The sequence below is a fragment of the Somniosus microcephalus genome, chromosome 11 (genome assembly GCF_052327205.1).
Source record: "Somniosus microcephalus isolate GS21.2 chromosome 11, FLI_Smic_1.0, whole genome shotgun sequence".
NCBI classification, from domain to species: domain Eukaryota; kingdom Metazoa; phylum Chordata; class Chondrichthyes; order Squaliformes; family Somniosidae; genus Somniosus; species Somniosus microcephalus.
This window is the reverse complement of record NC_140997.1, coordinates 12433335-12445820: the sequence shown is the minus strand read 5'-3', so window position 1 is coordinate 12445820 and position 12486 is coordinate 12433335. Positions and strand designations below refer to the sequence as shown.

At 48.0% G+C, this 12486-nt stretch overlaps 1 protein-coding gene across 2 annotated transcripts; it reads right to left on the bottom strand.

The window, feature by feature from the left end:
- Positions 1 to 3418: 3418 nt before the first annotated feature.
- On the bottom strand, positions 3419 to 11017 carry psmg3 (proteasome (prosome, macropain) assembly chaperone 3). 2 transcript variants are annotated; one of them, XM_086000220.1, is made up of 3 exons: positions 10879 to 11017; positions 9383 to 9682; positions 3419 to 4168 (listed from the first exon to the last, which is right to left on the bottom strand). In XM_086000220.1, exons 2-3 carry the CDS (start codon positions 9596 to 9598, stop codon positions 4016 to 4018), a joined length of 369 nt encoding a protein of 122 aa, XP_085856346.1. In that variant the 5' UTR covers positions 9599 to 9682; positions 10879 to 11017; the 3' UTR covers positions 3419 to 4015. The 2 variants fall into 2 exon arrangements, with proteins under 2 accessions (XP_085856346.1, XP_085856347.1); XM_086000221.1 differs by having other exon boundaries at positions 10875 to 10965.
- Positions 11018 to 12486: the final 1469 nt, after the last annotated feature.

Here is a 12486-nt window from a genome sequence, read left to right as displayed (position 1 = left end):
TTGGTTTCGAAACTTCCCAAGTCTTATTTCACTCAGGACCCCTAGAGGCAGAAAGAACTTTTATCCCATTCGTCTGTAATGGATTCAGACTTGGGTCCCAGTAGCATAAGAATAGTGTATTACCAATCATGCCACCTAATCCACTAAATAAGCTTTTTTAATTGACGGCTGCGGTAATTAATTAAATGACGTGATGCCGGAGAGATGATCAGTGATGGGGATCCTGTTAGGTTTTAATTACTGTACATCGACTCGGTGATGAATAAATGAGATGTTTGATGAGCAATCTCTTTGTCAACTGTTGTTTATATAGTGGTAATAAAATGCAAGGGCTTTGATGGAAATACTTAATTTTAATTAATCAACTGCAAACAGAGCAGGTTGTTCTAAATCAGACACAATGTATGAGCATTCCCTGGTGTTCCTATCATCCTAAACAAAGATGTCAGGCGTATTAGCACGAGCAAGCTGCTCGGTTCCAGAAATTAAGTTGTCATCGAGTTTATTCGTCAGGGGGAGCTGGGTGTTGCAGTGAGTTAGACTCTGGCCATTTCACTTTCTAAAATTAAGTCTCGAGATGTGATTGTCGCTGGCAAAGCCGACATTTATTGCCCATCCCCAGTTGCCCCCGAGAAGCTGGCGGTAGGTGTTCTTGAACCGCTGGTAGCGGTTTTGATACGACTGAGTGGCTCGCTCGCTAGGCCACTTCAGAGGGCAGTTAATAGTCAACCACGTTGGTGTGGGACTGGAGTCACGTATAGGCCCAGATCGGGTAAGGACCAATGCTTCCTGTAATTTTTTGGGGGGGCTGTGCGGCCCGTTCAAAAGTCCGCGCATGCGCTGTTTTTTAAATTCAAAAGCCGGCTCACCGGCTGCGCGGGACCCCTGGAACGCTGCACGACTGCGCAGCTTAAAGGGAGCACTGGTAAGGACGGCAGGTTTCCTTCCCTAAAGAACATTAATGAAGATGTTGGGTTTTTACGACAATCCGACGGCTTCATGGTCACTTTTACTGAAGCCAGCTTTTTATTTCCAGATTTTTAAAAAACTAAATTCAAATTTGCCAGGATTCGAATTCACGTTCTCTGGATTATTAATCCAGGCCTCTGAATGACTTGTCCCATAACATAACCACTACACCACCGTACCCCTAAACTTGAATCAAGCTCAAGCTAAGGGGATAAAGGTCTCCGCTGTCTGAAGACCTGAAGGGTCTTGTGCATAGTGAGTTTGTGCAGCCTTAAGCAGTTCCGATTGGGCAAGGACCCACTGCACAAAAACTGGTACTGGTGCATACAGACCGAGCAGGCCCCACATTGTATCCTTGGGCTGTACTGAGTTAGCTGGGAAGGTGGTCGTAGCACTGTAACCGGTCTCAGAAAACTGCCCCAGATCGCCATCCTGTAGCTTCAGTTAGAAAATGCACTTGTGCAAATGCTGGATCGGGGGCTGGGGCGTGGGTGTTCAGTTATGATGCACTACATGGTCAAATAGCCTAACACTCTCACTCAAAGCTCCCACATGAAGAATCTCTACTGGGGTGAAGTATGAGATGGCACCTGAAGGCATTGAATCCAGCAAAGAGTCAGTGTCTTTAGGAGAGGGAGGCAAGATAATAAAGACGCATAAAGTAACCGCTAATAGATGATGAACTGTTAAAAATCGATCACAAAAAAGATCACACCGTACAGCATGAATTTTGATGACTTCCATTACAGAACAGCATTGCTTAGAAAATGTTCTACACCATTTTAATCTTTCTTAAGTGGACATCTATATATAATAGTCATAAGAGTATGAACATGATCCTTTTGCTTGTGAATCTCCCCAATAATGTACTGAAACTGTTTTACTGTCCCCATAATCACATAAATGCTCCCTGGTGACAGATTTCATGACATGAATGAGAAGCATTTTGTTCAAAAAACCCTGAAAAACCTCGAATGTAGTTTGCGAAGACAATTAAAAAGAGTTAATACTATATATTTGCGTGGTATAATGACTAAGTGTTTGTGCAGGATTGCCGTTCTTTAAGAGGCTGAGAAAAGTTCCCAGGGAGGAGGGTGGAGGTAAGTCGCCGTTTAGAAGTTGGGAGGCGTGCGAGGTGCGAAGCCAGCCTCGAAACACCAGCAGGGAAAGTAAACAGGGTTGGGTTGGCTGCAACTCTAGGCTTGAAGTTGGGTGGGCCAGGCCTGGCCTGCAAAAAAAAGACAGGTGGGCCCCAGGTGCCTCATTTATAGGGTGAAAACCCCACTAAAATGACATTTTAATAACCATTAAAAGTTTTTTTTTTTTAATTTCAAAAATAAATTCCCTATTTTTTCGGTTAGCGACTTGATTAAAAAAATTGATTTCTTCCTGCGTTTGAGAAAAGGCACCCCTGAAATTTGCCGGTGTTTTATCATCAGATATCAGGTGCAAAGATTCAAGTGCATCACATTCGTGACGTCAGCGGGCAAGCTCTGTGCACTACGGGTCGTGCTGACACCACAGATACGGCGCACGCGCCTCTTTTATTTTTTAAACCGAGAAAGTAGCAACGGTGGTGGCAGAGGCGAGGTAAAGCTTAGTGCCATTGGCATCCTTGTGGAAGCTGACTCCCTGCCTACATCTGTGATGTGGAGAGGATGTTTCCTCTTGTGGGAGAATCTAGAACTAGGGGGGTCACTGTTTAAAAATAAGAGGTCGCCCATTTAAGGCAGAGACGAGGAGCAATTTTTTCACAGAGGGTCGTGAGTCTTTGGAACTCTCTTCCTCTGAGGGCGGTGGAAGCAGAGTCTTTGAATATTTTTAAGGCAGAGGTAGATAGATTCTTGGTAAGCAAGGGGGTGAAAAGTTATCGGGGGGTAGACGGGAATGTGGAGTAATCAGATCAGCCATGATCTTACTGAATGGCGGAGCAGGCTCGAAGGGCCGACTCCTGCTCCTAATTCCTATGTTCTTATCTGACGTCACCAAAGGTCAGCCATCGGAAAGGTGAAGGAAAGGATCAAGCCCTGGAACTGACCATTCAAGCAGTGGAGATGGGATTAACTGAATACATTTAATTGTAGATTTCTGTTAAGCACCTATGTTGTACCCAGATTGTGGCTTCACCTTATTTATAGACAAAATTATGTATTTTTATTTACATCTCATCCCAAATACTTCTGCCAACGCAGCACTCCCTCAGGGCTGCACTGTGGTGTCAGCCGAGATTGTGCACTCAAATCCCGGTGCGGGGCTTGAACCCAGAACCATTTGAAGATGTGGAGAGAGCAGTGTAACGCAGCCAGGCTAAGCAGAGCTCCAAGCCGGGAAGTCTTGCAGCCTTTTTCTTCGAATGACAGTCCAAGGACAGGAAGCAACTAAGCAAGACCTCGAGGTGGACCACTGATGACGCACTCCACACAGAATAAAACCAGCTCGGACATCAGGAGAAAGCACTACTCGTTTAATAGCAGTTAAACGACACAGATTGAAAAGCACGACAAACACCAGGCTGGAACCACGGCCACTGCTGACCCCAATGATGAATCTTTTTCATACACTTTTATTGCAATCCATTCTTGCAATTTGTATTTCCCCAATCTCTCTATTAGTTCTCTGCCTCTGTTCATCCTGAACACTGGAAAAGGGAATGCAAAAGCCACTTGGTTTCATCTTGACTAGTGTCCCATCTGGACCTTCTATATCCAGTTACAGCAAGCCATACTTCAGCTTTAATTATCAGGAGGGTACATATTGCCTTGGAGTGTGCATAGTCTTAAAATATGCTGCAACGGTGTTCCTCAACTGAGTAGAGAGACTAGCACGTCATCATTGAACTGGAAAATATCAAAAATACTGGAGAGAGTAAAGCTGCTCCTCTATTTCCATTCAGCGACATCTCTGCTCTAGTTACAAAGTCGGATTTTGCATTGGTAAAATGCATTCTGTTGTGATATCCTTGCACATGTGGAATGAAGAAAAGTCACATTGTTCTTTTACTAGTGTTTATTAGTTAGTTTCAGCTCGGATATCTGGTTAGCAGATTTCACCAGAGCCGGCAACTCTGAATCAACTGTTTGATAGACTTAATACTGTCCACGTTCGCATCTTTCAGGGCCAGCGCAAGTAGCACCGGTTTGTTCCCAGACTCCTCAGACACGAAGGTTACAAGGTGCTTTGCGTAGACATGGACGAGAGGCTGTAAAGAAAAGGACAGACATTAAAACTATTGCAAATACCTGCAGTACAATTATCTGAACGACAAGCAAGACACAAATTAAAATAAAAGCACGTGGCGGAGACAATTCTACATTCAACTGGGAAACAACTGAAGTGTGAGAAAATAGCCAAGTGCGCTGATCATAAGATACATAATGGTAATACTCAACAAGGTCACAGTATACGAGCGAGGCTCCCGAGTGGTCTCCATCGGAACTGAAAACTGGAAAACAGGTGAGTTGTGAACGAGTGAGGAACAGAAGAGTAAAGGACGTGGGAGTGGAAGGGAAAGGGAGAGAGATAATTGATTGAAAGGCCGATCAGCTTTTGTTGGAAAGCTGGAAAGATGCAAAAAGTGCTCGAGGACGTTTGAAGATCATCTACAACAGAAAGGTTCTTTTAGTGCCTTTCCATTGCCTCACTGAGATGATCGCTACCAATTTCTCCAATCAAACCCGTTTGGGCTTTTAACCAATGATCTCTCTTTATGTTTTGTCCAGTTTCATTAAATGGCTCAGTTGTCTTCCAGTTTTCAGTTCTGACACCCAAAAAGTTAACCAATCTTTTCTCTTTATAGGTTTCTAGCATTTTCACTGAGGTTCGAATGCTGCATTGGGTTACTGCAATGTCACCACGCTAGGACACGGATTCAAATCCAGCTCAGACTGACTAAGTGTCTTAGTCCATCAGGCTTCTCCCAGAGTTCAGATTCTGAATACACAAAGTTCCCATCTACATCCCACAGCTGATCGCGACACATGCCTTTCCAGGCAACATGCACAAGCCTGAATACTGGTATAGAAAAGAATCAGTGAGGTTATATTGTAAGATTAAATGAGCTCTACACTGGACACAGGTATAACTAAAATATAAGGTAAAAGTCAAGTACAGATACACAGCATATGTAGGTTATGGTGTTCAATCAGGGAGAGCATAAAATGACATAGAATGTAAAGCACAGAAACAGCCCCACAGGTCCATGCCGGTGTTTATGCTCCACACGAGCCTCCTTCCACTCCTCTTCATCCAACCCTATCAGCATAACCTTCTATACCTTTCTCCCTCATGTGTTTATCTAGCTTCCCCTTTAATGCATCTATGCGATTTGCCACAACTACTCCCTGTGGTAGCGAGTTCCTCATTTTAACCACTCCCTGGGTAAAGAAGTTTCTCCTGAACTCCCTACTGGATTTATTCGTGACTAATTTATATTTATGGCCCTTAGTTAGGTCTCCCCCACAAGTGGAAATATCCTCTCTACAGCTACCCCATCAAACCCACTCAATCTTAAAGACCTCGATCAGGTCACCCCTCAGTCTTCTCTTTTCTAGAGAAAAGAGCCCCAGCCTGATCAGTCTTTCATAAGAACATAAGAAATAGGAGCAGGAGTCGGCCATTCGGCCCCTCGAGCCTGCTCCGCCATTCAATGAGATCATGGCTGATCTTCTGCCTCAACTCCATTCACCAGCCCTATCGCCATATCCCTTGATGCCCTTACTAGTCAGAAATCTATCGACTTCTGTTTTGAATACACCCAATGACTGAGCCTCCACAGCCTTCTGGGGTAGAGAATTCCAAAGATTCACCACCCTCTGTGTGAAGAAATTTCTTCTCATCCCAGTCCTGAATGGCCTACCCTTTATCCTGAGGCTGTGGCCCCTGGTTCTAGACTCCCCAGCCAAGGGAAACATTCTCCCAGCATCCACCCTATCAAGCCCTGTAATAATTTTGTATGCTTCAATGAGATCCCCTCTCATTCTTCGGAATTCAAGAGAATACAGGCCTAGTTTACTCAATCTCTTCTCATACGACAGTCCTGCTATCCCAGGAATCAATCTCGTGAACCTTCGTTGCACTCCCTCTATGGCAAGTATATCCTTCCTTAGGAAAGGAGACCAAAATTGTACACAGTACTCCAGGTGTGGTCTCACCAAGGCCCTATATAATTGGAGTAAGACTTCTTTACTCCTGTACGCAAATCCTTAAGAACATAAGAACTAGGAGCAGGAATAGGCCACTTGGCCCCTCAAGCCTGCTCCGCCATTCAATAAGACCATGGCTGATCTGGGGCTCAAAGCCACTTCCCAGCCCGCTCCCCATAACCCTTCACTCCCTTATCTTGCAAAAATTTGTCTATCTCCACTTTAAATGTATTTAATGACCCAGCCTCCCCAGCTCTCTGGGGCAGAGGATTCCACAAATATACAACCCTCAGAGAAGATCCTCCTCATCTCAGTTCTAAAAGGGCGACCCTTTATTCTGAGACTGTGCCCCCGAGTTCTAGATTTCCCCATGAGGGAAATCCTCTTGTAATGAAGGCCAGCATACCATTTGCCTTCCTAATGGCTTGCTGCACCTGCACATTCACTGTACAAGGACACCCAGGTCCCTTTGAGCATCTGCATTCCCCAATCTTTCGCCATTTAGGAAATACTCTGCCTTTCTGTTTTTTCTACCAAAGTGGATAACTTCACATTTATCCAATTATATTCCATCTGCCATGTCCTCGCCCACTCACTGATCCTGTCGAGATCCCCTTGAAGCCTCTTCACATCCTCTTCACAACTGACACTGCCACCTAGCTTTGTATCATCAGCAAATTTGGAAATGTTATTTAGTCTCCTCATCCAAATCATTGATATAGATAGATTCGCACCCGTACGACCAGATTTAGGAACAGCTTTCCCAGGGCTGTCATCCTACTGAACTCCACAAATAAACTCTAAAGCCTGCACATCTGCCAATGCACTTTATTATGGTTATGTTTATGTTAATGTATTACAAGCCAAATGTATGTTGAATGTTTAAATGTCTTAATCTAAATGTACACTCTCGGGAGCCGCAAGCCTACATTTCGTTGTACTGCACTTGTGCACTAACAATGACAATAAAAGTTGATTTGATTTGATTTGATTTGAATAGCGGCACCCCACTAGTCACAGCCTGCCATCCTGAAAAAGACCCGTTTATCCCTACTCTTTGTTTTCTGTCTGTTAACCAATTCTCAATCCATGCTAGTATATTACCCCCAATTCCATGTGCCCTAATTTTGTTCACCAACCTCGTGTGGGACCTTATCGAAGGCCTTCTGAAAATCCAAATACACCACATCTACCGGTTCCCCTTTGTCTACTCCACGAGTTACATCCTCGAAGAACTCCAATAGGGAGAGAGATGTCTGGAAAGATTTAACGCTGTCCTAAGGAGTTTTGGCCCTCAGCACCACCTTTGAGGTTCCTAAGCGCCGAGCTCTTTCCCTGGGCCTATCCATTAGTGCTTCCAACACAATTGCTTTTGAGGTCTCTCCAGGCCGAGATTCAAGGTTGCAGTGAGCAGGAAGTGGCTGGCCAGCAAGATGCCCCCTCCCCTTTAAGAACTGGACGGCACCAGTCTGTCTGGCTTCCATGGTAACGGACATCGCCTGAGCTTTGGTAGCGTTCTGAGGTAGCGCCTCGCTCCCCGACGTTAGCGCCTTAAGAGAGGTGTGCAACGCCTGATTTAGCGCTCAAATCACCTCCAGGGGCGATAGAGGCCAATTGTGCAGTCGGAGGCGATAATTAGCACTGGGTGCTAAACTTTGGGCCCGGCCAATATTAGCGCCCCAAAATGGGCGATCCCCAATTCACCCCCCCACCGCCCCCCCTCCCCCTATTCTTTAGTGCAGTCTAGCTGATTACACCTAAAGGCTGATGTTAATCTGGAGCTCATCTTGCAAACTCTCTGGGCGCAAATTCGCTTACACCCCATTTGGGGGCAGTAACCGAGTTAAGGCTGGACATTTAGCGCCCGGCGCGGAAGTACCGTCCCGGCCGCTAAATTCAGCTTACCGCCCCGCACAGGAAGTGGAGTGCAATCTAGGGCGCTCCACTTCCTGGTGGGGCGGTTACCGAGGCGATGTTGGGGCGCGATCAGCAGCGCTCCGCTGTGCACTCTGCAGGGCCTCTGATGGCTCACACTAGGCCACCAGGGCGGTGTGTTGCCGTGGCCGCAGCCTGGTGCCGAGTCAGGTGCCGGGCTGCACGATGGCGGCCAGGACCATGCCACGGCCCACCACGGAGAGCTGACCTCGAGGTCGGCCAACAAAAAGAAAATGGCGGCGTGGGTCGCGGCCGCACCTTCCCTTTAAAAACCGCCTTGCGAGCAGAGGTTAGCCCAGTTTGCGACCCTGGTGCTGACATCGCCTGCTGCAGCCTCGCGGGACGCAGCAGAATTTCTGCACTGGGTGCTAAGGGGTCGCAGTGCATGGCGATGACGTTAGAGGCGCTACCGGCGGGGGCGCGGCACTATCGGGTAGCGCCTCAGCAACACCCCGCCAAATTTCTTGGGAGGCGCTTTTTTCGACCCCCTCCCCCGGGCAATGGCCCTGAAATTAGGATCGGGAGCTTGCCGCGCGTGCAAGCCCCCGATGTGCACTCACCCGGCGCGCCGACATCTGAAGCCCGGGCCTGCTTGCATTTCCTGTCACTGGCCCGGTTCAGATGTCGGCGCGATGTGCTTACCTGATCCTGCGGCGTAGTTAGTGCGATGTGCCGGCTGGGATCAGGTGAGCACTGTGCAGCCAATCAGGGGAGGGGAAACTTCATTCATGAGTTTGAGAGTAAGAACTGTCAAACTCATGAAAAGTATGGGCTGCCAAAACACTACTTAAACTTTAAATAAAATTTTAAAAAACATCCCACTGATTATATTAACTATAAATAAGTTTAAAAAAAATATTTTAAACAATCAAATTTTTGAAAAAAATAAATTTTTTAAATAGGGTCTAAAACTAAACTTACCTTACTGTAAATTCTTTAAAAATAATAAACCTGTGGAAAAAAAAATTCTAAATTGTACTAAAAGATCACTTACCTGTAAAACTAAATATACGTCTGGTTTTTCCATGCGTAAAAACCAGAGGCCTTTACACTCGGGCAACTCTGAAAAAAAAAAAGGAATTTCAACACGCACGCGCTGCCTGTGCAGTCGCACGCGTTCTGCCTCTTAACCCCTTGGGTCAGAGGACAGGAAATGCCGGTTTTCAGCGCATGCGCTGTGCATGCTGAAAACCGGCAATTCCTCCGGGCACACGCGAGTACCCCGTCCGTACTCACGCGCTGTGACAGGAATTACTGGGCCAATAAGCCCTTTGCGCTAACAGCAGGCACAAAGGAGCCAAATTTTCTAGCCCTCTGATTCTTAACATTTGTCTTACCTCATCCTTTCCCATTAGGATCTTTGTGGTAAACGTGGGCTTGCTGATCTCATTTGGCACACTATGTGGTGTCACAGAGATCAATGTCCCCATTTTGCCGTACTGCGTGACCACCACAAAGATGTGATCACTGAACACCGTGCACACGACCTCAGTCAGGATTCCGCCAACGGCTTCTGCAGCCTGCTTGGACCGAATAATGCTTTCCGCTGCCATAGGAGTCCTCTCAGCTTGACACGATGGCTGATTCCAATCCAAATACACAGACTCAAGAGTCACAGTACTCAATCTGGTCTTTACCTAAATTTAAAATAAAATAAATGCATTTCCAAGAGGTCAAATAGCTCCTAATTCAGTCATATTTCACCCCCCATTTACTCATACTGAGTAACACCATGAACAGATTCTCATGAAAAATGCAGAAAGTTTGCACATTTTAAATCTGAAATAATCACAGGCTACACCCTTGCTGAGTGGCAACATCACAATCCCACAAAGAAATAAGTGGAAATAAAATATACTTTTCTGCAAGCCAAGCTTCTATCATCAGGCTTGTATTTTACAAAGAAGATTGTGGGTTCAAGTCCCTCTCCAGAGATTTGAAAGAAATAAAGACTTACATTTATATAGCACCTTTCACGACCACTGGACGTCCCAAAGAGCTTTACAGCCAATGAAGTACTTTTTGAAGTGCAGTCACTGTTGTAATGTAGGAAACATGGCAGCCAACCGGGCCTCGGTTTAACATCTGATCCGAAAGATGGCACCTCCCTCAGTACTGCACTGGAGTGTCAGCCTGGATGATGTGCTTAGATGTGTCAGCTGTGCCTCAGTTGGTAGCACCCTCAGAAGGTTGTGGGTTCAATTTCCATTCCAGGGACTCAAGCACACAAAAATCTAGGCTGACACTTCAGTGCAGTACCGAGGGAATGCTGCACTGTCGGAGGTGCCGTCTTTCGGACTTCTGCCCTCTCAGGTGGACGTAAAGGATCCCACGGCAGCATTTCAAAGAAGAACCGATAGTTCTCCCCCGGTGCCCTAGGCTAATATTTAACCCTCAATCAACATCACTAAAAAAACAGATGATCTGGTCATTATCACATTGCTCTCTGCGGGAGCTTGCTGTGCACAAATTGGCTGCCGAGTTTCCTACATTACAACAGTGACTGCACTTCAAATAGTGCTTCATTGGCTGTGAAGTACTTTGGGACGTCCTGAGGATGCTGAGGCGCTATAGGAATGCAAATTCTTTCTTTCTATACGTATATATTAAAAAAGCAGAAACTGCTGGAGAGTTCTGAAGCGCCCCACTTGAAAAATGAATCCGGTTTTTCCTCTTTCTGAAGCCGACAGGCAGACTGTCCTGTTTGAGCTCCTCTCTGCTCACTGGGTGAGGGACCCAACCGTGAATGCTGAGCCTGGGCGCTGCAACCAGCCCCAAAGCTCTTTAAACCCCCCAACTCTCTGCTCGCAGCGACCCATCGTCACCCACCTACCCGGGACTAAGCGCGGCCATTCCCGGCTGGGGTTCGACGCAAGCTCCCAGGTCTCAAGGCGCGGCCCGCTCTCGGCGCTGATTGGCGGAAGCTCCCAAAGCCAATCAGCGGCTCGGCGAGCTGCGCATGCTCAGTATAACCCCTCCGGGCGCCTCGCCTACTCCGCGCATGCTCGAAGGTCAAGCCGGCGCCAACCCGCGCTGTGCGCATGGTCAAAGATCAAGCCGGCGCCAACCCGCGCTCTGCGCATGCTCAAAGATCAAGCCGGCGCCTGCCCGCGCTCTGCGCATGCTCAAAGATCAAGCCGGCGCCAACCCGCGCTCTGCGCATGCTCAAAGATCAAGCCGGCGCCAACCTGCGCTCTGCGCATGCTCAAAGATCAAGCCGGCGCCAACCCGCGCTCTGCGCATGCTCAAAGATCAAACTGCGCTCAACTGTCAACGGGGCCTCGTGCACTCTGCGCATGCTCCGTCCTCATTTCCCACCTCCTCGGCCTGGTCATTCTCAACAACAACAACTTGCATTTATATAACACCTTTAACTTAGTAAAACCTCCCAAGTTGCTTCACAGATGTGTTATCAAACAAAATTTGAGCCACATAAGGAGCTATCAGGGCAGATGAGCAAAAGCTTGGTCTAAGAGGTAGGTTTTAAAGAGCGTCTTAAAGGAGGAGAGAGAGGCGACGAGGTTTAGGGAGGGAATTCCAGAGCTTGGGGCCCAGGCGGCTGAAGGCACGGCTGCCAATGGTGGGTGATTATAATCGGGGATGCTCAAGAGGCCATAATTAGAGGAGTGCACAGATCTCGGAGGGTTGTAGGGCTGGAGGAGTTTACAGAGATAGGGAGGAGCGAGGCCATGGAGGGATTTGAAAACAAGGATGAGAATTTTAAAATCGAGGCGTTGCCGGAGCGGGAGCCAATGTAGGGGCAGTGAGCACAGGGGAGTGATGGGTGAACGGGACTGGGTGCGAGTTAGGACACGGGGCAGTGACCACAGGGAGTGATGGGTGAACGGGCCTGGGTGCGAGTTAGGACACGGGGCAGTGAGCACAGGGGGTGATGGGTGAACAGGACTGGGTGCGAGTTAGGACACGGGGCAGTGAGCACAGGGGGTGATGGGTGAACGGGACTGGGTGTGAGGACACGGGGCAGTGAGCACAGGGAGTGATGGGTGGATGGGACTGGGTGTGAGTTAGGACACGGGGCAGTGAGCACAGGGGGGTGATGGGTGAACGGGACTGGGTGTGAGTTAGGACACGGGGCAGTGAGCACAGGGGGTGATGGGTGAACGGGACTGGGTGCGAGTTAGGACACGGGGCAGTGAGCACAGGGGGCGATGGGTGAACGGGACTGGGTGCGAGTTAGGACACGGGGCAGTGAGCACAGGGGGTGATGGGTGAACGGGACTGGGTGTGAGTTAGGACACGGGGCAGTGAGCACAGGGGGTGATGGGTGAACGAGACTGGGGGTGAGTTAGGACACGGGGCAGTGAGCACAGGGAGTGATGGGTGAACGGGACTGGGTGCGAGTTAGGACACGGGGCAGTGAGCACAGGGAGTGATGGGTGAACGGGACTGGGTGCGAGTTAGGACACGGGGCAGTGAGCAC

What these genes read in the sequence shown, in the direction of transcription:
- psmg3 (XM_086000220.1), bottom strand. Translation starts at nt 9,598, where the DNA reads ATGGCAGCGGAAAGCATTATTCGGTCCAAGCAGGCTGCAGAAGCCGTT. An exon ending in TCCTAATGGGAAAGGATGAG is followed by an intron (nt 4,169 to 9,382) that starts GTAAGACAAATG and finishes TTTTCTTTACAG; the next exon opens with CCTCTCGTCCATGTCTACGC.